Source organism: Amyelois transitella, chromosome 29, assembly GCF_032362555.1.
Source record: "Amyelois transitella isolate CPQ chromosome 29, ilAmyTran1.1, whole genome shotgun sequence".
Lineage (NCBI taxonomy): Eukaryota > Metazoa > Arthropoda > Insecta > Lepidoptera > Pyralidae > Amyelois > Amyelois transitella.
The window spans coordinates 355,734-379,500 of record NC_083532.1 but is presented as its reverse complement, the minus strand read 5'-3'; the positions used below and the strand labels follow the sequence as shown (position 1 = coordinate 379,500).

Genomic DNA, 23,767 nt, shown 5'->3' with positions numbered 1-23,767 from the left:
TTTAAATAAGCGTAACGAAAATAGCTGTGTCAAGGTAACTTTTCAATCAGATGAGTGCTAGCCGAGATAACCCTGTATTTTGTGAATTCTTCAAAACTCAAGAAATTTTTACGCCTTGACCTTGCAAATTATCACTACTATCATGCATGGTAACTATTGGCTCATGTGTAATCTGTCTATGTAAAATTATGAAAATTGGGCCCTGTACTCTGTAAAACATTTATCACCAAGATAGTAGAATATACTCCTCCTCCTCAAGGCATTCCCTCACTAGTGAGGATCGTGAGTCCGACGGAAGCGCTACAGCAATCTTCTCCATCTACTGTGAGCTTCTGCATGATGGAAAGCTTCCCCGTGGTCTTTTACCATCCAAGTTCCAAGTAATTAATTTTTTTTTATTTTATTATTAGGAGAATATTCCAAATCTATAATTTGAAAGCAAAGCAGATTACCATCTTTATCCTCTTAGTGTCTACCCGCGAGCCTCCTATAACAAGGTCGAGCTCATAACACGGGAAAATCAAGAAAACGGGCGCTCCTTTTCAAAAGCGACACAGACTATGGTGAAAAAATAAGTTATTAAACTAAGTACCTATCATGTACAATTTTACGAAAAATTTTAAGATCCAAAAGCTAAATTGATCGACTACGAAATTGTTGGTTGTGTCAATCACTAGTGTCGTTGCGAGAATCGTTGCGAAGCTTGATTTCTGCGACTGCGTTGTTGAAATTGTGATTTTTGCTTCTAAAAACGCAACGAGATTATTAGTGCAATTGTTTTTACTAATAAGTAAACTTATAATTATATAAATGGCAGACAAAAAAGGTATTTACACGCTTCTTTTGCTATTTTCTTTGTTCGTTTTCTCGAGTAATGTTGACATGTGTAACGTCATTGAAAGGCCTTGATTGTGAAGTATTTGCCTATTTTATTAATTTTTACAAAATTTTTAAAGATTATAATCCTATAATTACATAGATCAAGGCACTTTTTCAATGCTGGTTGGATAAATAAGAAGTCCGAATTTGTAGATCGATAGTGGCTGATTTTCCAAGATGGACGGCTTCTTCTGACCAACCCTCTACTTAGGCGGGGTAATAACGTAATAAATGTATTCCGTAACCGTCTACTCAAAAACTTTAATTCCGAATAAGGAATCATAATCCTTTCCGTTAAGCTTGATTTCATATGGTGCCCCCTTTTGCTCATTAATTTTAGTATTCATAATTTCTTTGATAGGAATTATATAGGTACTTACCCACCTCTTGGATAGGTATTATGAGGTACTAAAATCATGATATTTTCGAGGGTAAAACTAGACTGTCATACTTAGGACATGTCAATGTAGGTCACAAGACATAATATTGCATATATAATTAGGATCATTAGAAGGAATTAAAGTTAACAAAATTCGCTTAAGCTATAATTTGTAACAAAAGCCTGTCTATATCATGTCCGTAAGCAGGTTCTTTGAGTATTAAATTTACCATTAATGAAAAGAAGAATATACTCAGTACTCAATTATTTATTGCATTCCATGAGCTTACACACCTATATAATCACGTTTATATCCCTTGCGGGGTGAATACCATAAGAGATGAGTTTAAATGGTGACAAAAAATAAATATAGGCCCTGTCACACACAACAATTACACTGAATAGAGGAAATTGCACACAAAATATTTTAATGTCTTATTTTTTTTGTGTTATGTTGTTATCTATGGAAATTATTAATACTGTATACCCATTTTTATTGTGAATTTGAGTGAGTTGTTGAAGATGCAATGAAGATAATTACAGGATGATTGGATAAAAATGTAGCCATAGTGAAATTTGTGGCAACTGCCCCAAATATACTAGCCAAAACACAACAAGAAGATAGTACCAATAACTTTAATTTTTTCTGCAAGTTGTTATACTTAATTATTATAAAGAAAATATACCGAAGCAAGTGAAAATGGGCATTTTGGAAGGTTGAACATAATGTTCCTTCTTTAAAGGCTTCTTTGCTGGTCTAGATGTGAAGAAAATACATAGCCTATAGAAATATAATATAGAAAGTATATATCTCTAGGAAAGATGTGTGCACACAGTATGTATGTCAGGAGTATGTGCCTGTATATATATTTTTTTCTACAAACTTATAAGAACATCCGCCCAGAATTTATAAGACTACATTAGTAATGCGACCTTGACGTTACACATGTTTGTATGCTTGCAAATAATATGAATATCATTAAATTTATACTTACAAGAGAAAATCAGTTCAGTGGGAATATTATATGTCACTGAGACTGTTTTTTTTTGTATTCGAAAGTCACGGATCAATAACAAAAATATGTTTTTTTTTTTTTGTTAAGAATTTTTAAAGAAAAGTCTGTGTTGTGTTATTTTCTCATTATGCGTAAAAAAACATTTTTAGTTGTGATGAACTGAACAATTTTTTTTTAGCCTTTGTTCTAAGAACAAGGTACTATAATATTAAAAAAAAAACATTAAAAAACAAAAAATAACACGACCTGACTAGTAAATTACTTTCTTTTTTTTTCTTTTTTTCGGCCAGTTTGGTCACCCTACTCCATGTTTTGTGACTTTTGTATACATTTTTGCGGGTCTAAAAGAACTTTATGATAATAAAAAGTTTCCCACACCCCTCCCCGTCCCAGCCGCCGCCCCCCCTCTGCAGGAGCCGCCGCGCCGCCAGCGGGGCCGTACGGCAGTCGACTAATGTATCATGTAAAGAATCACACAGAATTTTTCTTTCTTTTTATTTTTCTTTTTTGGAAACATAGTTAAAGAGAGAATAATATGATATGTGCGTATCGAAGTGTGGACGATCGTATGTCTTATTGATTTAATGTAACCTCTTTTAATGGAGGTTTGATTGCTCAACAAATTTTTAATAGGTAATAAAAATTCATTTTCCTCCAATTTAATTTTTTTTTTAGAATTCTTATATTCTTTTCATTGGAAGTATTTCCAATGTGTTATTAATTCACTATTTTAATTTTTCCATCGTTTGATGGATCATCTTCTGATTTTAAGAAGTTTGTTAGTAACCTAAATTGATATTTACTCTGAATCACTTAAAAAGTATATTTTTTTTATAATACTAATTTCAATTTTGTGTATCTTACTGAATTTGTCAAAAAATTTACCAAGTTACTATAAGATAAAACCAAAATTAAATAAGAAATTGTATATTTATTTAATGTAATTGAAAAAAGAAACATGTGGCAGTCTTAACTAGGGCGACCATTAACTTTTTTAAATCCGTAATTTGAGCCATCAACCTTCTGTTTTGTTTTTTCGACCTGCCTGACCAGGGAATATGTCTGTCAATAAATAAAAACATAAGTATATAAATAAAAAACTATTTTGTACTTTTCTGGGAGGACTTGAGTTTGGTTATGAAGCTAATCTGTTGGCTGTACAGTAGATGTTATTGCTTGGATTTGTATAGTGTAATGTTTTTAAGTCCTCTTTGAACAGTGTAAGACGTATTCCTTTGTCAGGCATTAGTTAACACTTAAAAAAATAAGTTGTCTAAGAATAGTGTACTGTCTATTTTTTTTTTCTTCTAAAAAATTATAAAGCAAACATTTACTTCTTTATTAAAATAGACAGGACTTCTCCACTTTATATTACTTATCATTTAAATTTAATTGGTGTTTTTTACGCTGAAAGTTTTTATTTTTCTCATTTTCTATAAACATTTCGTTCACAGCTTATTTTTTATTGATTTTAACACTTTATTTTTATAAAAATAATAATGACAAAAGTGAGCATTATTTAAAAAAAATATATCAATATATTTAGTCATTATTATTTACAATTTTGCTAGTATTTATTGCACATCAAACATGAAGGCAGAATAAAAATAATTTCAAACTTTTTAATAAATCAATAAAAATATATTTTTCGGCCTTTGTGTTAATTCCCTGTTGCTATTTGTTGTAACTGGGGATTATAAAATGTTTGAGTTTGTTTTTTTTTTATTTTACTATTTACATTAAGCTAACTTAGATTACTAGTAAAACATGATTAGTGGATTTATAATAGCATTCATACACAACTGGGGGTTTTAGCAGTTCTTCTAAATTTAAAAACTATTGCATATTTTTTTTCTATTTATGGGAATTATATCCCATTAAATAGTTTGTCATTTATCATTTTTTACTAGTTCCGGTTGGGATATTTAAAGGTTTTAAAATCCCAATTATTGCACAAAATAATGTTAGAAATTTTGTGCTCAGTTAAAAATGTAACTTTGGGGTTTTGTGAAAGTAATTTTGAAATGAATAAAATAAACTGGATTATATATTTTATGGTCTCTTGCGCATTCCCCGATAAAGTTACATCAAATATAAATAATTAAGATTGTGTGTTTAATACTAACATAATAGAAAGAAAAAGAACAAAACGCAATGCATTTTTATATTTACAGTTTTGTTTTTTTTTTTTTAAGATCATGTTCAAGGAAGTATGGTTTACTTTTTTTTTATCATTTCCTTGGGCAAATAAAGTTAAGGTGATGGTAAGGCACTAGTGATTTCCGAGTATTTTTAATGTGCCGAACGCAGTTTGTATGTTCAACTACACAATAATGTAAGATTAACATCAAACAGTTTGTGGATTTCTTTTAGACACATTTAGAAATACACAAGCTTAGATAAAAACAACGCTTTCAATTCACGTTATACAATTAATCAGATTTTTTTCTTACTCACTTCTAGATGATTTATTATAAAATATGTCGTTTTGGAATGAGCAAAAATAAAACTACAAATACGTATAAAAAATAAAAAATAGATGATTATAAACTAAAATTAAATTTACAAATTATACAGTCCCTGCATCAACTTGCGGGAGTGTGCCCAGAAGACTGGCAGCATTGCCATTTTGAATGGCAAAGCTGATTCTCTGAGTCAGATAATTTTCAGCTCTCCGGCAACGAGATACCACAATCAGCTTTTTCGACAATTAACCAGATTTATTCTTTTTGTGATGAAATATTTTGGAGTAATTTAATTTGTATGTTTTTAATTATTAACTTTCTCTTTTTAAGTTAAATATCGCAAATATAATATAAATATCATTTCATAATGCAATTAGAATAAATTGTATATGAATTGAAAGGGTTGCCAAAGTTATCGAGGATTGAGTCCTAATGTTAACAGGAATGACACATTGTTAGTGTGTGTGTGATTAGTTTTAAGTCACGTGCGAAGATTATCACTTAGTAAAAAAATAATTGTTGATAGATAAATTTCATATGATTTGTCTAGTCCTTATTTTCCTGTTATTACATCTTTCCAGACGTTACGACTTTTGCGATTTTATTTCCTTTTAATTTTTATCAAAGTTTTTTAGTTATTTAAAAACTATCAAGTGATGATCTTCAATCGTCCAGTTGCCTCTGCCATTTGACATGGCTCGGGCAACGAATGCATGCACTTTAAAGCTTTACTTTGAAGGACAGGGAAGTATGGCAGTACTGAGGTTTTACCTATCTCGAATTTAATTCCAGTTCAACTCACTTCGTCACCGTCTCTAGGTCCCACACAGATTTTGAATTTGTCCCCCTGATTTTTTTTCTTTTACATTTTGTACCCGGAATTTTTCGACGTGTTCTTTACAGGGATCCTGATAAGTGGAGTGATTTTCTGAATATCACTATTGATTTTCTAAAGTATTGATTGGTTGTGCAGACAAAACAACAAATCATTACTTCGCTTTCCGCATAAAAATATTAACGATAAGCTTTTACTATATGACTTTAATATACTGTTTAAAGAAAACGCACCATTTATAGTTTTTATGGTGCCTTTTTGGTAGTCGAATAAGTTAGTAATTAATGTGTTCGGAGGAGGGAGTTACCAGGATTTTTGCGGTTCAAATGGGTATTTTTATTTTTCATATGAAATTTTGCTGTTTAGAGCAGCCGTTTTATTTTTACAGGCATGACGTCATTTCCTCTCATCACGAGCTATCTTTTCTTTAGATTTTAGTTGAAATAGTTTAGCGGCATGTGTGTTGTTGTTATTTATTTTGCTCTTAAATAGTTTTATTGTGTTTTGTCGAGCATGTTTCTGTGTCCTTCAACGCACTCATCATAGTTTTTTTGATTTTTTTTACTGCTTCCTTGCGTAGCTTTTTTTTTAGAAACAGCAAAATAATATGAAAATAATTGTAGATTTACATTGTCTCCGACAATAAATCTTGGTACACTTTAGTTAGATATTTGAATAGTATTATATAATGTCATTTTCAAGGAATGTTCACGAACTGTATACACGTTTTCGATCGTCATTCGGCGATCCTGTTTAAAACTCTGAACTTATGGATTTATACCATTAAAAATACCTTAATTTAATATAGTAATTGAAGCTTTTTAGAAATTTATTATCTTAAAAAATAAGAGATACCTAAGTTCACAGTTGATATAAATAATATTAATGTTTTTTCTCTTAAAGGTCCCTTAATCGTGTGATTGTTTTTGTTATTTAAGACCTAAATGGTCACACTAACTTCTCAGCATATGGCTGCAAAGCCACCAAGCTGGTGTGATCATTATCGGAATGCATTGTACATAACGTTTGGTAGGCATTCGGCAGTTCTACCGAATCGTTGACTAAACCTGCCAAATATTTGTTCGTTCGGGACTTTAGTTATAAATTTCCGAACGTTGCCAATCACGAGTATTTACGAATTTTATTGAATCCTTTATCATTGAAGTAAAAGTTTAAATTTTGTTGTGGGATATTTTACAACTGGCTTAAGGCTGTCGAATCTCGTGATTGGCCTCTATGTAACGCGTTGTATGGGCATCGCTTGTCGTTAACACTGACGTCAGTGAAACACTGAATGGACGAAATAAGAATAATAATAATAAAAAAGGAAATTTAATTTGATAAAATTCTCTACGTTTGTTCAAATAGATTTTGTTTGAAATAAATTTAGTTGATATAAAATAAAATCCAATCCATAATTGACAATAATTACTTACTACTACTCTTTTAATTAAAATTTCAAGTTCTATTTTCGTTCACGATCGACCAAACGAGAAGTATTGACATGGTTTTTGGTGACTCTTATTTGCATCGTCTACATATAATTATACAAGTACGAGTTATTTGTTTCTAATTAATTTTTCGTAAAAAAAAAAATTTAAGAAAATTTATCCCAGTTTTTCTTCTGTGAACCATGGTAACACTATTTCGTGGCGACCTCACCGCTGCGTCAAGCGTGAATGCTCGGGCTTGGGTTGTGGATTATGCCCACGACTAGAACACGCGTCGACATGGAAATAAAATAATAATTTAAAATTAAAAAAAAAATGTAATATAAAAATGTGTCGATAGCGCTGCTGAATCCAATTGGCAACAACTTCATTTTTCAAGGTTCGCTTTACCGCTATGAAATAACTAAATATTTATTGAAGTTGAATATTTCTATGGCAGTTATTTGAAGCGTTAAAGTAAGCCTTCTCAACAACGTCGTTTAAGAAGCATTCTGTCTCGCTCATGTTTCGGGCAAAAATGTTTGGATTTCATGGGCTTTTATTTGTACTTTTCTTGTTAAATAATAAAAATATATTTTTTTAAATCATGATCAAAAATACTTATGCTGCGTTTCAATTCTGAAAATTAAAATATTGATTATTTTACTTTGTTTATGCCAGCCTTAAAAATCTATCCGGTTTTTTCTGCATACACACATTTGAAAAAAGATAATACCCAATTGCAAATGGCGTAACTTAAAAAAAAAAGTAACACGTAGTTAATTCTCAAAAAAAAGAAGCATTAATTAATTCTTACAAGTCCAAAAAAACCCTTTAAAACTTTCCAAGCGCTCTGCCTTAACAAAACAAAAAGCGAGACAGCCTTCTCGAACGACAACCAACAGCGCTATCCGCACGTAATGTCGGCGCGTACAGTCGCGGGCGGACGCGGCGTCGCGGACGTAGCTAAAGAGCGGGGTTGTTGCAGTGACGCCCCCCCTCGGCGCGTACCCACAGCCGCAGCCGCCCCAGGGGCCGTTTCTACCAGCGCCGCCGCACCAGGCCGCGCCGCAGTATGGCGGTTAGTTCCAAAGTGTTTTTTTTTTTTCAACTAAATAACGTTCTATTACGGTGAGGGAAAACCTGCACGTTCAGGCAATTGAGTGTTTTTTTTTTTCAACTACATTCCAATTAGTTCCAAAGTGTTCTCTTACGGCGAGGGTGCACGTTCAGGCAATTGAATGTTGATCCACTGCGAATGGTGCGGGAATCATGGATCACGGGAGTCGCGTCGTGTAAGAACCTGTTATGACCTACTAGCTTTTACCAGCAGCTACGCCCGCGTGATCAAATAAAAAGCAACGAATAAAATGCTATAAAAAAAAACAATAAGAAAAATTTAAATAAATAAATACAGAATCCCAAGAGAACTATACCTGGCTGCCTCGTCAAAATGCGATTGCGCATAAAAGCATCGGTTCGAATTCCAGCGCCGCCATGTACTTACCAATGACTATTTTCGAAGTTGTATAGTTGATGTTGTGTGTGTGTTGATGTAGGTAACATTAGTTTGAATACTAACCGATACTCTTACGGTGAGGGAAAACATCGTGAGCAAAAACCTGCACATTCAGGCAACTGGATGTGTAACCACGGATCCAATACGGGTTAGGTTTATCTTATTTGTGAAATATACAAATGAGATTAACCTAACCTAACTAAAGCTTGGAGAAATAAACAATTTTGAATTTTTCAACTTTATTTGCCCCCACATAAGTCTATAATGTATACGATCGAAAGCCAATTGCTAAACTTTTCTTTCCAAATATGTCCCTTCCAGTCGCCGGGGGTTCCCCTTACGGCGTGACGTTCGGCGGCGCGGGCGCAGGCGCGGGGGGAGTGTACGCGCCCCCGCCCTACGACCAGCTACAGCACCACCAGGCGATACCGGCGCTCAGTCAGCAGTTACCGGTAATTAAAATAAATAAATAAATATACCGGACAAATTACACTGATTGAATTAGCCTCGAAGTAAGTTCGAGACTTGTGTTACGAGATACTAACTCAACGATACTATATTTTATAATAAATACGTATATAGATAAACATCCAAGACCAGGCCAATCAGAGAAAGTTCGTTTCTCATCATGCCCTGGCCGGGATTCGAACCCGGGACCTCCGGTGACACAGACAAGCGCACTACCGCTGCGCCACAAACGAATTATTAGCGTTAATGTGTATTTAGCATACATTTTATTTTATTTTACTTTTATTAGGGAAACAAACAGTTACATACAAACATACATGTATAGTCACGTCCTTTCGGGGTAGTTGTAGTAGTAGCCAGCCAACAGTCTGAAAGAGAAAAATACTGACATGTCCACAACAAAAGATATGACAATTATTAAGTGATTTTAAAATGTTTCATAATAATGAAAACAAATTTTGAATTTGAATTTTGGTGACGTTCATCTGTATGGCTTAATGATGGAATTGAGATTCGAATAAAGTAGTCCAGCACCTGCAAGAGCAGTCCCAAGTTTATAAGCCTATCCTTTAGCCGCCTTTTACGAGATCCATGAGAAAGATATGGAGTGGATCTATTCTGACGCTGGTGTCAAAGGGATAGGGGAAGGGAAAGGGATGGTCAAACTGCCGGATACCACACGGCTATGATGTGATTTTTTATTAATGTTTAATTATATTTTAATAATTTGAGAAGCAAATATATTTTCCTTTGCAAAAAAATTGTCAGTATTGGATAAAATTTTTGTTAGAATTATAACACCTACTTATATATATTTATACGTATACTATTTCCTTATATATCTACTAGCTAATTATGCCTAACTACAATAAATAAACTTGTAAATTACTAATTATGTCTATGTCTAAATAAACAGATTTTATGACTAAGTTAAAAATAAATGACAATTTTATAAGCATTTATTTATTTTAATAAAATTATGCTTTTAAGTATTTTTTGACGATAACATTAATTATATCATCGTGATAATTATATTCCAGTTTTAAACTTTTTTTTTAGAAAATTTCGATAATTAGTAAACAAATCCTTATAACTTTAGCGTGTCTTAATCGTCAAAAATTCCAGATGTACAGCCCAGCGGCGGCCATGTACGCGGCGGCGGCCGGATATCCGGGCTACATCGGGTACCCGGTGCAATACTACCCGTACTACCCGGCCGCGGCTGTCCAGCCGTCCATACAGCCGCTGCGGCCCACTATCATGATACCTGTAAGTTTTTGTGATATACAGGGTGACATTGAAAACAACTGCATCCTTTTAAACATAGACTATACCCATGCTTCTGAGCCGTTTGAGCCTATTTTTATTTAAATTAAACGTCATCATTTTCACATTTAAAAAACCCTCAAAAACTACGTCACACGCTTTATTAAAGACCAATACTACAAAAAGAAATTAAAACTAAACATGTAAATAAATGTCTGAAAGATAAATTAGATGAGTACACTTAACAGTTAAATTTATGCAGTTGAATTAAAAGTCACCCTGTATATGTTTAGAATACATACATAAAATCACGCCTCTTTCCAGGAGGGGTAGGCAGAGACTACCTCTTTCCACTTGCCACGATCTCTGCATACTTCCTTCGCTTCATCAACTGTCTAAAGCATAGTGAATTTTATAGCCTTTTTATTTTATTTTTACAGTCCGCGATTTCTGTTTTCTGTGGTTTAGTTGAAACATCATGATTTTTCATCGCGCAAAAATAGAAGAATACCAAATTATCAAGCCTATCCATTACTCGCCTTTTACGACATCTATAGGAAAGAGAAGGAGTGGTCCTGTTCTTTTTATTTTTAAAACAATTTTTTTTTATTGGTGCCGTCAACCACACGGCAATTGTAAATTGAAATCCGTATATATATGGATTGAAATATCCGCAGCAGAACGGATTCGAGGCGGGTTCCCGGTTCGAGGGGCTGGCGCAGACGCTGCTGCCGCCCGCGCCGCCCGGCGTGCCGCCCTCGCCCGCGCACCTCGCGCACCTGCAGCCGCACCAAGTGCTGTGAGTGTGTCTCCGCCTTACAGCCGCCCTCGCCCGCGCACCTCGCGCACCTGCAGCCGCACCAAGTGCTGTGAGTGTGTCTCCGCCTTACAGCCGCCCTCGCCCGCGCACCTCGCGCACCTGCAGCCGCACCAAGTGCTGTGAGTGTGTCTCCGCCTTACAGCCGCCCTCGCCCGCGCACCTCGCGCACCTGCAGCCGCACCAAGTGCTGTGAGTGTGTCTCCGCCTTACAGCCGCCCTCGCCCGCGCACCTCGCGCACCTGCAGCCGCACCAAGTGCTGTGAGTGTGTCTCCGCCTTACAGCCGCCCTCGCCCGCGCACCTCGCGCACCTGCAGCCGCACCAAGTGCTGTGAGTGTGTCTCCGCCTTACAGCCGCCCTCGCCCGCGCACCTCGCGCACCTGCAGCCGCACCAAGTGCTGTGAGTGTGTCTCCGCCTTACAGCCGCCCTCGCCCGCGCACCTCGCGCACCTGCAGCCGCACCAAGTGCTGTGAGTGTGTCTCCGCCTTACAGCCGCCCTCGCCCGCGCACCTCGCGCACCTGCAGCCGCACCAAGTGCTGTGAGTGTGTCTCCGCCTTACAGCCGCCCTCGCCCGCGCACCTCGCGCACCTGCAGCCGCACCAAGTGCTGTGAGTGTGTCTCCGCCTTACAGCCGCCCTCGCCCGCGCACCTCGCGCACCTGCAGCCGCACCAAGTGCTGTGAGTGTGTCTCCGCCTTACAGCCGCCCTCGCCCGCGCACCTCGCGCACCTGCAGCCGCACCAAGTGCTGTGAGTGTGTCTCCGCCTTACAGCCGCCCTCGCCCGCGCACCTCGCGCACCTGCAGCCGCACCAAGTGCTGTGAGTGTGTCTCCGCCTTACAGCCGCCCTCGCCCGCGCACCTCGCGCACCTGCAGCCGCACCAAGTGCTGTGAGTGTGTCTCCGCCTTACAGCCGCCCTCGCCCGCGCACCTCGCGCACCTGCAGCCGCACCAAGTGCTGTGAGTGTGTCTCCGCCTTACAGCCGCCCTCGCCCGCGCACCTCGCGCACCTGCAGCCGCACCAAGTGCTGTGAGTGTGTCTCCGCCTTACAGCCGCCCTCGCCCGCGCACCTCGCGCACCTGCAGCCGCACCAAGTGCTGTGAGTGTGTCTCCGCCTTACAGCCGCCCTCGCCCGCGCACCTCGCGCACCTGCAGCCGCACCAAGTGCTGTGAGTGTGTCTCCGCCTTACAGCCGCCCTCGCCCGCGCACCTCGCGCACCTGCAGCCGCACCAAGTGCTGTGAGTGTGTCTCCGCCTTACAGCCGCCCTCGCCCGCGCACCTCGCGCACCTGCAGCCGCACCAAGTGCTGTGAGTGTGTCTCCGCCTTACAGCCGCCCTCGCCCGCGCACCTCGCGCACCTGCAGCCGCACCAAGTGCTGTGAGTGTGTCTCCGCCTTACAGCCGCCCTCGCCCGCGCACCTCGCGCACCTGCAGCCGCACCAAGTGCTGTGAGTGTGTCTCCGCCTTACAGCCGCCCTCGCCCGCGCACCTCGCGCACCTGCAGCCGCACCAAGTGCTGTGAGTGTGTCTCCGCCTTACAGCCGCCCTCGCCCGCGCACCTCGCGCACCTGCAGCCGCACCAAGTGCTGTGAGTGTGTCTCCGCCTTACAGCCGCCCTCGCCCGCGCACCTCGCGCACCTGCAGCCGCACCAAGTGCTGTGAGTGTGTCTCCGCCTTACAGCCGCCCTCGCCCGCGCACCTCGCGCACCTGCAGCCGCACCAAGTGCTGTGAGTGTGTCTCCGCCTTACAGCCGCCCTCGCCCGCGCACCTCGCGCACCTGCAGCCGCACCAAGTGCTGTGAGTGTGTCTCCGCCTTACAGCCGCCCTCGCCCGCGCACCTCGCGCACCTGCAGCCGCACCAAGTGCTGTGAGTGTGTCTCCGCCTTACAGCCGCCCTCGCCCGCGCACCTCGCGCACCTGCAGCCGCACCAAGTGCTGTGAGTGTGTCTCCGCCTTACAGCCGCCCTCGCCCGCGCACCTCGCGCACCTGCAGCCGCACCAAGTGCTGTGAGTGTGTCTCCGCCTTACAGCCGCCCTCGCCCGCGCACCTCGCGCACCTGCAGCCGCACCAAGTGCTGTGAGTGTGTCTCCGCCTTACAGCCGCCCTCGCCCGCGCACCTCGCGCACCTGCAGCCGCACCAAGTGCTGTGAGTGTGTCTCCGCCTTACAGCCGCCCTCGCCCGCGCACCTCGCGCACCTGCAGCCGCACCAAGTGCTGTGAGTGTGTCTCCGCCTTACAGCCGCCCTCGCCCGCGCACCTCGCGCACCTGCAGCCGCACCAAGTGCTGTGAGTGTGTCTCCGCCCTTACAGTAAGTCTGTTAATTTGTAGCTTTACAAGGTCTTCCAGCACACAGACCATCTGAAGCTTCAAGTATCTGCGGCTCCATTAAGTGCTGTAAATGGTAATTAATTAATTTCACACGCTGTAAGTGGTAATTAATTAGTTATTGGATCCATGATCAGTTGCCTTGAATGTGCAGGTTTCCTCACGATGTTTCCCTCGCCGTAAGAGCATCGGTTAGTATGTAACAAAACTAATGTACGTAACTTCGAAAACAGGTTGGTACATACCAATGACTGTTTACGAAGGCCATGTGGCCGATGGTGGGATTTGAACTTGTTCCTTTTTGCGCAGCACGCATTTCAACCAAGCACCTTACCGTTTCGACTACCCACGCTGTTTTTAATTGTGTTTCATTACAATTGTCATTGCACTCAAATACTCCATTAAATCCCGACAGGTGGCGTTAAATCAACGGGTCTATTCACAACCGACGGCCGCCGCCCAGTAAGTCTCGATGTCGCTCTGTCTTACAATACGGTACTATTAACACTCACTGTGAGTTTTAAATTTATTTACAAAAGATGCAATGAAAAAGAAAAAAAATATCGAAATATAGGCGGTTTAATTTTGGTATTATTTTTGGGTTGAACTTGTCACAGGTTTTTTTTAAGGAATGAGTCTTTAGTCTCGTAAAGACTGAAAGACCACTTTTTTTTTTTGTAAATGTTCTTCATCAGTAAAATTACCTCAGGCTCTTACAACGTACTTTTTTGTAAAATAATATCAAAAATTATATCAAATAGCAAATATTGTACTTTAATTATGATTCTGTTTAAGATTAATGAAACACCTGGTATTGTTGAACTTTGATAGCTAAAATGTCACCTTTTGTTGAGTTTGAAATATTATTTTACGTACCTATTAAAATTATCAATTGGCATCAAATGAAACGTCCTCTTTCAAGGCGCAAATTTATCAAACTAACTAACTAGATAACGTTACACATATCTAGATTCCAGCACTAGTTGCATAGGGATGCGCCTAAAACTGTCGCTCTTTCGCTTTTTATTATGACGTGAAACGGGACGGCGATAGTTTTTCGCGCGATAAATACGGCGTCGCCAACAGTATATAAAACTTACCTAAATCCAATACAAATTCTCCTCTGTCACTTTTGTCATAGAGTTTAGTGCATGCTTGATATGCTGTTAACTGTACATCACTGATTTAATATACACTAGCGTAAATGGGCAATGCAGAAGAGATAAAACATATTTAAGAGCAAGAAAGACAGGACCAGTGTTCACACGAACAAGATTGTTTTTTAATAAAAATAAATGTAAACTTCTACCTAAAAATTAGTTGCTACACGTTAAACACAAATAAAACAGGGTGACTTTTAATTCAACTGCATAAATATTACTGTTAAATGTACTCATCTAAAGGATTTTTAAAAACGTTAAAAGAAAAATAACGGTTCATATTTCAGAAAGTACGAAAAATAATAAAAGTATCTAAATCCACGATCCTAAATACGTCATTTCACCCCGGCCGGCGGAAAAGCGACGCGTAAGATTCAGAGGTCAATGACACAATTCATTCAGCTGAGCGATCTCGACAACTCTGCGCTTTACTTGATCTTGATACTAGAAAAATAATTTATTTTTCAGACATTTATTTACATGTTTAGTTTTAATTTCTTTTTGTAGTATTGGTCTAATAAAGCGTGTGACGTAGTTTTTGAGGGTTTTTTAAATGTGAAAATGATGACGTTTAATTTAAATAAAAATAGGCTCAAACGACTCAGAAGCATGGGTATAGTCTATGTTTAAAAGGATGCAGTTGTTTTAAATGTTACCCTGTATAATAACGGTGGCTTGCGAAAATTCTATTTAAAAATTAATTTAAAAAAAATTATATTACAAAAAACACGGTTGTATATTAAATAAACTAATAAAATATTTATTGGTCTTGTCTATTACCGTTGCTGATTTACGTTAATATATACTAATTTTCAATGTGTAGATGAAAACCATATGATAGGATGCAGACACGGCCAAAAACAATAATGTCGTAGCGAAAAAATAGCTTCTTCGGTTGTTGGCTTTATCGCAATATACAGTATATCACCACTTTTATTATAATTTACACCGTATGCACCTGCGCAGAATTGAATTGAAAAGAAAAATTGCATTTAAGTCAATTTAAAAAAAAAATTAAAACGTATTTTTGTGATTACCTTTTATGAACAGTGTAGATAAAACCAGGTGTTTTATTTTTTTTTAATTGAAATTATATAACTTGTATCGTGTTAAGAAAACGATTTATCGTGTTTCCTCATATCATTTATTTTCTTCTAAATGAAATATCCAAATTTTCATTCTAAAATCCAACTTTAAACTCTAAATACAGGTCTAAAATTTGAGCGTTAAAGATTAACAAAACAAAAAAAAAATACTATACTACATATTTCGTGAATAAAATATTTTAACTAAATAAAATATATCTATCAAATAAAGTACGGTTCTAAGCACACAGCTCTTATTAAAACCTTGCAAAAAATATAGTATTTTGAAGAAAAAAAAACTCCCTTCAAAGATTATAAAAAAATTAATTATTTAATATTTTTAACCATTTTGTAATAACAGTGAATTTCATTCAACCTGGAATTGAGTATTTTTGTTTGAAATTTAAGATATAACTTACTTTTAAAACAATTAACTTTGATTCCATATTTATTACTTGAACCTGTACTAAGACAACACTAATAATTAAATTGAAATACATTAAATAGGTGAGTCCGTCGGTATAATATCTAAACCCGAAAATGACTGTGATGTCCCATGGGATTTGGTTGGTACGGTCTTACACTACGATTGGATAAATAAATAAATATATACATACATAAAATCACGCCTCTCTCAAAGGTGAAAACTAAAAACAGACTTGTTAACTTATTTGTGAAACACCCCCACTGATTTTCTTAATATAATCTCTAAAACGGTTATATTATATAACACTGGTATTCCACGGGTCAGAAAGGAAAATATTGTAACGTCAAATATATTTGAGTATTTATTTAAGAAAAAACGTCTCGTAATTTGTTTATTAAAATGAATAACGAAATTTATAAGGCAAACCATCATTATTTTAATTAAATCGTAATTACAACTAATTAATTTGATGGATCAATGATTTTCTTTTTCATTGTTTGACGCCAGGAAGGGGGTGAAGCAAAGAATTGTTTATTTAAATATTTTTAGTTACAATTATTTCATTGTGTACATCCAATCGTGAATGTAGGCTGTTCATCGAATCCCATAATAACGTAGAAAACCAGTGCTTGTCATAGAACGAATTATTTCAATAAAAACCATATTTTTAATGATTTTTGTATTTTAAAAATATAATGAAATGGTTGTTTTCAAAGTGTAATTATATCGTGATTAGACACGAGTATCTCTGATAATTAAAATTGATGCATAAGTAAGTTTAATACAAATTTATTAAATTAAAATAAAAATATATTAAATTTTCTCATTACCATTCAATAACACCAAAACGATGGCTGATTTTTTTAACACTAAATCAGTTTTGCATGAAATAAAAATATATTTTTTTAGACCTTCGATAACTGATGGTAAGCACTGGTTGTCATTGTACATCGGCCGGAGCGGTCGCCTCAAATTTATAGTATTAAAATGGGGTGTGTACGATTAGATGTTAAATGCTGTGCTGGGCTGTGAAGCTGATGAGACGAAAGGATGTGTGGAAAGGTTGTGTCTGAGCCGTGGACGTGAGTTTTGTAAGGCAGCGAAGTTTGTGGGAGGATTACAGAATTAGTGTATTTTGGTAACCACAATATTTACCTTTATTTGCCTAAATATTAGAAAAAAATTATAAGAACAACTTCTATGTATAAATATTTCGAAGGTAAATAATAAATCGGTTACAATTTCATCATAAATCCAGGTTACACTAAAAATGCCATAGTTCAGCGCGGAAATAAATGAAAAAAAAATATAAAAAATTAAAAAAAAAATAACTGATAGACAGCGCAGCATAGCGAATAGATTATAAAGATATATAAAGGTTGTGCGAGTGTGTATGTTGCGAGTTTATGTATATTGGGAGTGATTGTGTTTAAAAAGAAGGGGTACCGTAACCAAAAATATTGTTTTAAAAAAAACATATTCTCAAAAATTTATGAAATAACTTTGTTTTACAAACATGTCAATGATCTTTTTTAGTGTTGAAGAAAATAATATGAAAAAAGAAAGAAAAATAAACTCATTTTTGGTTACCCCTACCCAGTGGCATAGAGATCGGTGTTGCCTTGTCGAAATTAATCATAAATTTCAAAACGGAGTAATAAATATTTATGGCATTAACCAATGTTGCCATGTGAAACTTTTCAGAGAGACGGAATTTCTTTTTTACTGTTGAAGTGAGATGGCAGATAAGTGCGAAAGTGACAAATATATCAGGGAATCTCAGCTGAATGTTACAGCAACATGCGTTTTGTTTTTATTTAGATTAGTGTTATATTTATTTATGACACTAGGGGACTTTCAATAATTTTTTTTCAAGAAAAAAATGTTTTCTTTTTATATTAAATAAATTTTTATTTACATATTAAGTCTCGCTTATATCTCGTTTTATTAAGATCTGATTTTTATTTATTTTTGTGATAGGAATGAAGTGTTGATTTTGAATGCATTAAAGATGGAAATAAGAAGACTATTATCCAGCAACGTATAACGAAGTAAATTCAAATAATGTTGGAACAAAAAAATAATTAATTCAAAAAAATACTACGAAAATCCCTTAGTAGTCCATTCTTTTTAAAGAAAATAGTCAAAGGAACGTTCTTGCGTAACTAAGAATTAGTATAAAATATTTTTCAAAACGACAAAATCTGTATCAAATGAAATATTGCAATATTTAAGGAATAAATTGAGGTGTTATGCGAATACTGATTAATGCTTTGATAAAGAGTTTAGGGCACACAAGTGGTACTTTAAAAATAGTAAATTAAAAGTCCCGAGAAAGGCAAAACTAAATCAATAACTATCGCAGTGACTAAGTTAGGTCTGAAAATTAAGATTATAATAGATTTTTCTTTATAATTTTATGCAACTTTATAATCGAGGTTTGAATAAACGGTTTTCAATGAAAATCTAGAAAAAAATCTATGGCTAGATTGTCGAAGGTGTCTACTATATAATTTTCCGTTTTAAGCTTACGCTCCGGTGATGATTTTTTCCATTTTGAACCAATGATTTAAAGATGGAATATTCCTTTCGGCTGCAGGCCCAATACGAAAAATTATGTTGTCAGTTTGCAGTCGGGAAACAGTTTTGAAGTTAGGACCAGCTTCAGACTTTCTGCGGCTTAACTAAAATGAATACATACATATAACGTCAATCTCCCTTGCGGGATAGACTTGAAGGCTACTAATATGACATTTTTATTATACAGTGTCACCAGTGTGTGTGATTTTTCATAACACCTCAATTTGCAAAAGACTAATAATTAAGCGAATATTTCCATGAAGTAGTTTAGTGGCGGCACTGCCTTTTTATGTACGCCCAGTGGGTGTTTATATGTTTTGTAGTAAACTACAATGAGAGTTTCGAACGCGCCTGGACAGGTCTGGTCACTTTCATAACATATATTAATAAAATAAATTTAAATTTATTCGAACAGTTTATTGAATCAAAATCATCAGCAACACGCTATGTCAATATAAGTTCCTTTTTTAATTCAAATATATGTTAAATGTTTCTTTAACAAAAGTAAGAAGATAAAATGGCGATGTTAAATTTAAAGTGATCTCATCGCTTCAAAAATTTAATTAAACATGGAATTCGACGAATGCCTAGAAGATAAACAAAATAAGAACATGAGTCTTTATACTTAATAAATTGCTCCATTTTTGAGCTTTGTTTCGCTGCTAAGTTCTTGGTGGGCGGCACACTAAGTTTGGTGTGTGAATTTCTTTTCAGGCGTGTCGGAACTCACTGTTTTGCGGTCGGCTTTGGTATGATTCTGTAATGACGATATTTACGTTTCTGTTATTTTTGTTTGCATAACATATTATTGTATTTCTACATTTTCTGTAGACCTGATTGTAAAGGAAATGTAGAAATATGACGACAATATACTTCATTTAAAAAATTAAGAACATACCGCCCACCAAAATGACTAATAGTCGTTTTAAAACAAAATATTTAAGTAGATGACATTCACAGGAAAATTAATAACAGTGAAGGGATATTACTAAAGCCGACGAAATTTTATACTAGTGTATAATTGAAAGTTTTTATTATTATTATTGCATTTTTGTTGAGAGATCATGTTGTTGAGTGTTGGAAATGAATGGTAATAAGAGGTGCGCGCGCGCATGACACTATAGCTTTTTTTAACCAACGATAGTTTACATCATTGCTAACAAATCAGATTTTCATAATTCAAATAACGTCAAAGAGTTGAACAAAACAGATATAGCAATTATAAGTGAAGTAAAAATAACTTCTTATAATTTTATTAATTATCTTTTAAAAAATATATGAGCTGTATATGATTTGGAATTTGTTTTGTTTTTTGTGTGATTTTTCTAAGGCGGTTCTAAAGTTATAGTGTCATTCAATTTATATCATCCCATTAAAATATCAAGGGACCACTGAGTTTAACCCTTTTTGACTCTACACCCAATTCCTAAAGTGAAATATAACTTACATGTTCAAACCAGATTGCGTGGAATAAAATTCAATATAAAATTAAAAACATAACTTCATTGTAGCGCAATCGGGTGATATTAAAAAGAGATTGTTATGACGAATCTTGCCAAATAATTGCGGAACAAAATCATATAAAAATATGTTTTTGTCTTGCGTGTGTGACTACTGACTATTTTGTCAGCACAAAAATATCTAACTTTAATCTTTGAGTGGCTCTCTGAGAATGGCAACACTGTTTTATTTTTAAATTATTGCTGATATACTTAATGTTATAAATACAAAATTATTAAGATTTTATTTTAGTATGACAAAATTAAGATGTTATTAAAATAAAAATTACTCGATTGCTTTGATTTCTTAAAAATTGAGATTTTTTATTTTTTTCTAGTTTCGGGTCAGATAATCCTCAGATGAGCTCATTTTATGATTTTGAAATTGACAGGTAAACACGTTGTCATTCTCGGAAGTCCTGTTTAAAAGTACCTTCATTTTATGTAAACACGTTTTAATTAATGTGTCCGCGTTAGTATGAGGCCTTGCTGGCTCGTAAGTGTAAGTGGGTTTGCTCAACAGTGTACGTGTATGAGTCGAGTGCAATATATAGCATAATTATTATTTTGTTTCCAATAAAATTATTAAAATCGATGATTTCTTTTTTTTATTACCTATTACCTCCCTTTGCATGCACGATTTAGAATCTTTGTTGCTATTGGCTGATGGCGTATGACGTAAGAGATTTTGCGACGGATTCATTCAAGGAGGCAGGATATATTGAAACCACAACAAACTAACAACAATACCATTTATTGGTTATACAGGTTTTTACATATAGCAACAATCATAGAATAGTTTGGCTAATTCACGTTATAAGTGATCAAAAATTGAACGGTATAATGCCTCTAAATGCTAAAGTTTTCGAAACACTATTATACACTAATTAAAGTTAAACTTGCACATTGATAAAATTATAATTGAACACAAAATTCGTTACACGCAAAAGAAGACATATTGAAAGACATCATTTTATGATTTAATTATAATATATTTATTAATTAGTTTTGACATTGAAAATATATTTTCTCTCATCCACATCGATTTTACACACAATATTTGGAAGAACACGATTTTTTTTATTAGTCATTTTCATCCGTCCGTCACTGGTTAAAAAAAAAAATAAAGAGGACGTTTTTTTTTAAAAAAAAACTAAGTACTTTACATACGCTACTGATATTTACATTTAATTTTTATAATTTGACTGACAGTTTTCATTTTATTTCTCAAAAAATACATTTAAATATTTTAGATTTCCTGATTTTCTATGCATCGCTATGCGCTATCAAATAAATTTAGTTTATAACCCCAGCTAGATGGCAACTAGCTGTTACAAAATTTTCGCTAAGCAAAAATTGAAAGAATATCACAAAACATCACAAGCAGACATCCATTTTAACTTTAACCGACCCCGCATGCAAAATAGCTATGCGTCCCTCGAACACTATGCTACTTTTTCTATTGTCATTGTCACAAAGTATTTATCTTATTATATCCATACATTAGTTACAGACTAGCCAAAAACATAAAAAAATTAGACATAAACACTAATAAAAAATTTTATGTTCAGAAAATTCAATTTATTGTCAAATATACCGAAAATATAATAATATAATTTTAAAATATAATAAAAACCTTCAAAATATTTCTATTTTGTCGATATTTTTCAATCTAATAACAGTTATTCACGAGACAATAAATTGTTACAACACAATAATTCTACAATTTAATAGAAATAATAAAACAAAAACTAATTTATAAACATAATAATTTTAGGAATCTTATTTTAATTACCTAATTTTATACTACTGGCGAATATGAGCATTATAGGAATTACTAATTATTGCGCATTTACACAATAGGTAATATTTTCTTTATTATTTATAAATTACACAAATTTCTTATACTTACATCTAGGATGCCCAAGACTTACAAAATAATTAGCTTATATTATCATGAAATAAAAGTAAGATTTAAGCATATGTATAAACTTTTTTTACGATAAACGAAATGTCCCTTTTATTCCGAAGATCAAGATATAAAAACAAAACAAAAAAAAACCATTAATATTTTATTTAAATTGAAGCAAGCCAAATACTTCTAAAGTATATGATAATTGGCAAAACGGGAGATATGTTTTGTATATAATAACGATACATATTTATATTATTTTTAATTACATTTACTTACTAATTAATATTAAAATACGTAAATTAAATTAATTTTTAGAAATGTTCTTTGACAAAGAATATTCGTTTGGTATTAACAGAAGTAAGTAGTTAAATTATTTCAGTACTTTTTTTATAATGTGTAACTCAAGAACATGGATTAGACAAAGTTTAATAAAATTTTATCTGAATTAATAATTATGTGTGTATAAAATCCTTAATACCAAGGTGCTTAATATTTTACGTTTTAGAGAGTTTGCTGATAAATGTAAGAAAAGTATAGAAGGTACATTATATGCGCCTGTTAAGTTAGACACAAGCAAAGACATTTAAATAAATACATATATATAATCACGTCTATATCCCTTGCGGGAAAGACAGAACCAACAGTCTTGAAAAGACTGATAGGCCACGTTCAGCTGTATTATTTATAATTAATAAACAAATACAAATAATTAAAAAAATCTTTAAAAAAGGAGGTAAATCGATAAATTTTGTTATAGATTTCTATAAAGTTTTTACATAAAACAAAAGTATGAAGATTTGAGAAAACATCTTGACATAAGTATGTTATTTTAATTCCTTACATCTTACGTATATGCGGACATGAACGTTTTAAAATAGCCCACTATTTTAAATACACAATTTTATTAGTTATACAACTACTACACATTTACAGAAAATATATTTTCATTGCCAACAGATACATAACAACAACAATATAATATAATAATAATGTAAATATATATTTCAAGACGGTATCGCGATTTTCTTTTAGAAAATCGGACGAAATAATTATTTAATTAAGTGCCTACCTTAATAAAACTAAGCGCTTGAAACAAAATATAATCTATATTTTTGCAATTTTTTTTTTTTTTACTGGAAGACAGGATAACTGGACCGCTAATCAGTTAATCGTTGTAACACCGATTACAATCGATTCAGTCGAAAAATATGAAGTCGATTTATAAATAGCAACATTTAATGAATCACGATTATAACATTATTGATTGGAACATTACGAATGATTAAAAAACAGTTTCTTGTTCCAGTATCTAGACATTAAACTATTCTATAGCTTCATTCAAATTTCGTTCATATTATGGTATTCAATATTTTTCATGAAGGGATTTTTTGTCAAAGTCATTCATACATTTTTCTAATTTTTTCACATACATTTAGAGGTATATAGACTATAGACACTAATGAAATCTATGTTATATTTTCTTTATTTTTAATGCGATGTAAAAACGTGAATCACAATTATATTAATTAAATATAATTAATACTAAAAATACTCAATATATTTCTTCCACATTTCCAATCAAATTTTAAGTTTGGATAATTGAAGTTAACGTTATTAAGAAAATGCAATGCAGTTTGTTCCAGTTCTTTTGCACTGACGCTTTGGAAGCGGCAGTAAACTTAGTTTCAAGTAGTT

General features: G+C 35.1%; 1 protein-coding gene across 2 annotated transcripts; it reads left to right on the top strand.

Moving 5' to 3' along the window:
• Positions 1-670: 670 nt before the first annotated feature.
• LOC106137458 (DAZ-associated protein 2) lies at positions 671-18,164 on the top strand. Of its 2 annotated transcripts, none has more exons than XM_060952636.1 (6): positions 671-826; positions 7,993-8,085; positions 8,845-8,975; positions 10,117-10,260; positions 10,938-11,056; positions 13,822-18,164. In XM_060952636.1, the coding sequence occupies exons 1-6, from the start codon at positions 811-813 to the stop codon at positions 13,829-13,831; spliced, it is 513 nt and encodes a 170-aa protein (XP_060808619.1). In that variant the 5' UTR covers positions 671-810; the 3' UTR covers positions 13,832-18,164. The 2 variants fall into 2 exon arrangements, with proteins under 2 accessions (XP_060808619.1, XP_060808618.1); XM_060952635.1 differs by having other exon boundaries at positions 10,935-11,056.
• Positions 18,165-23,767: the final 5,603 nt, after the last annotated feature.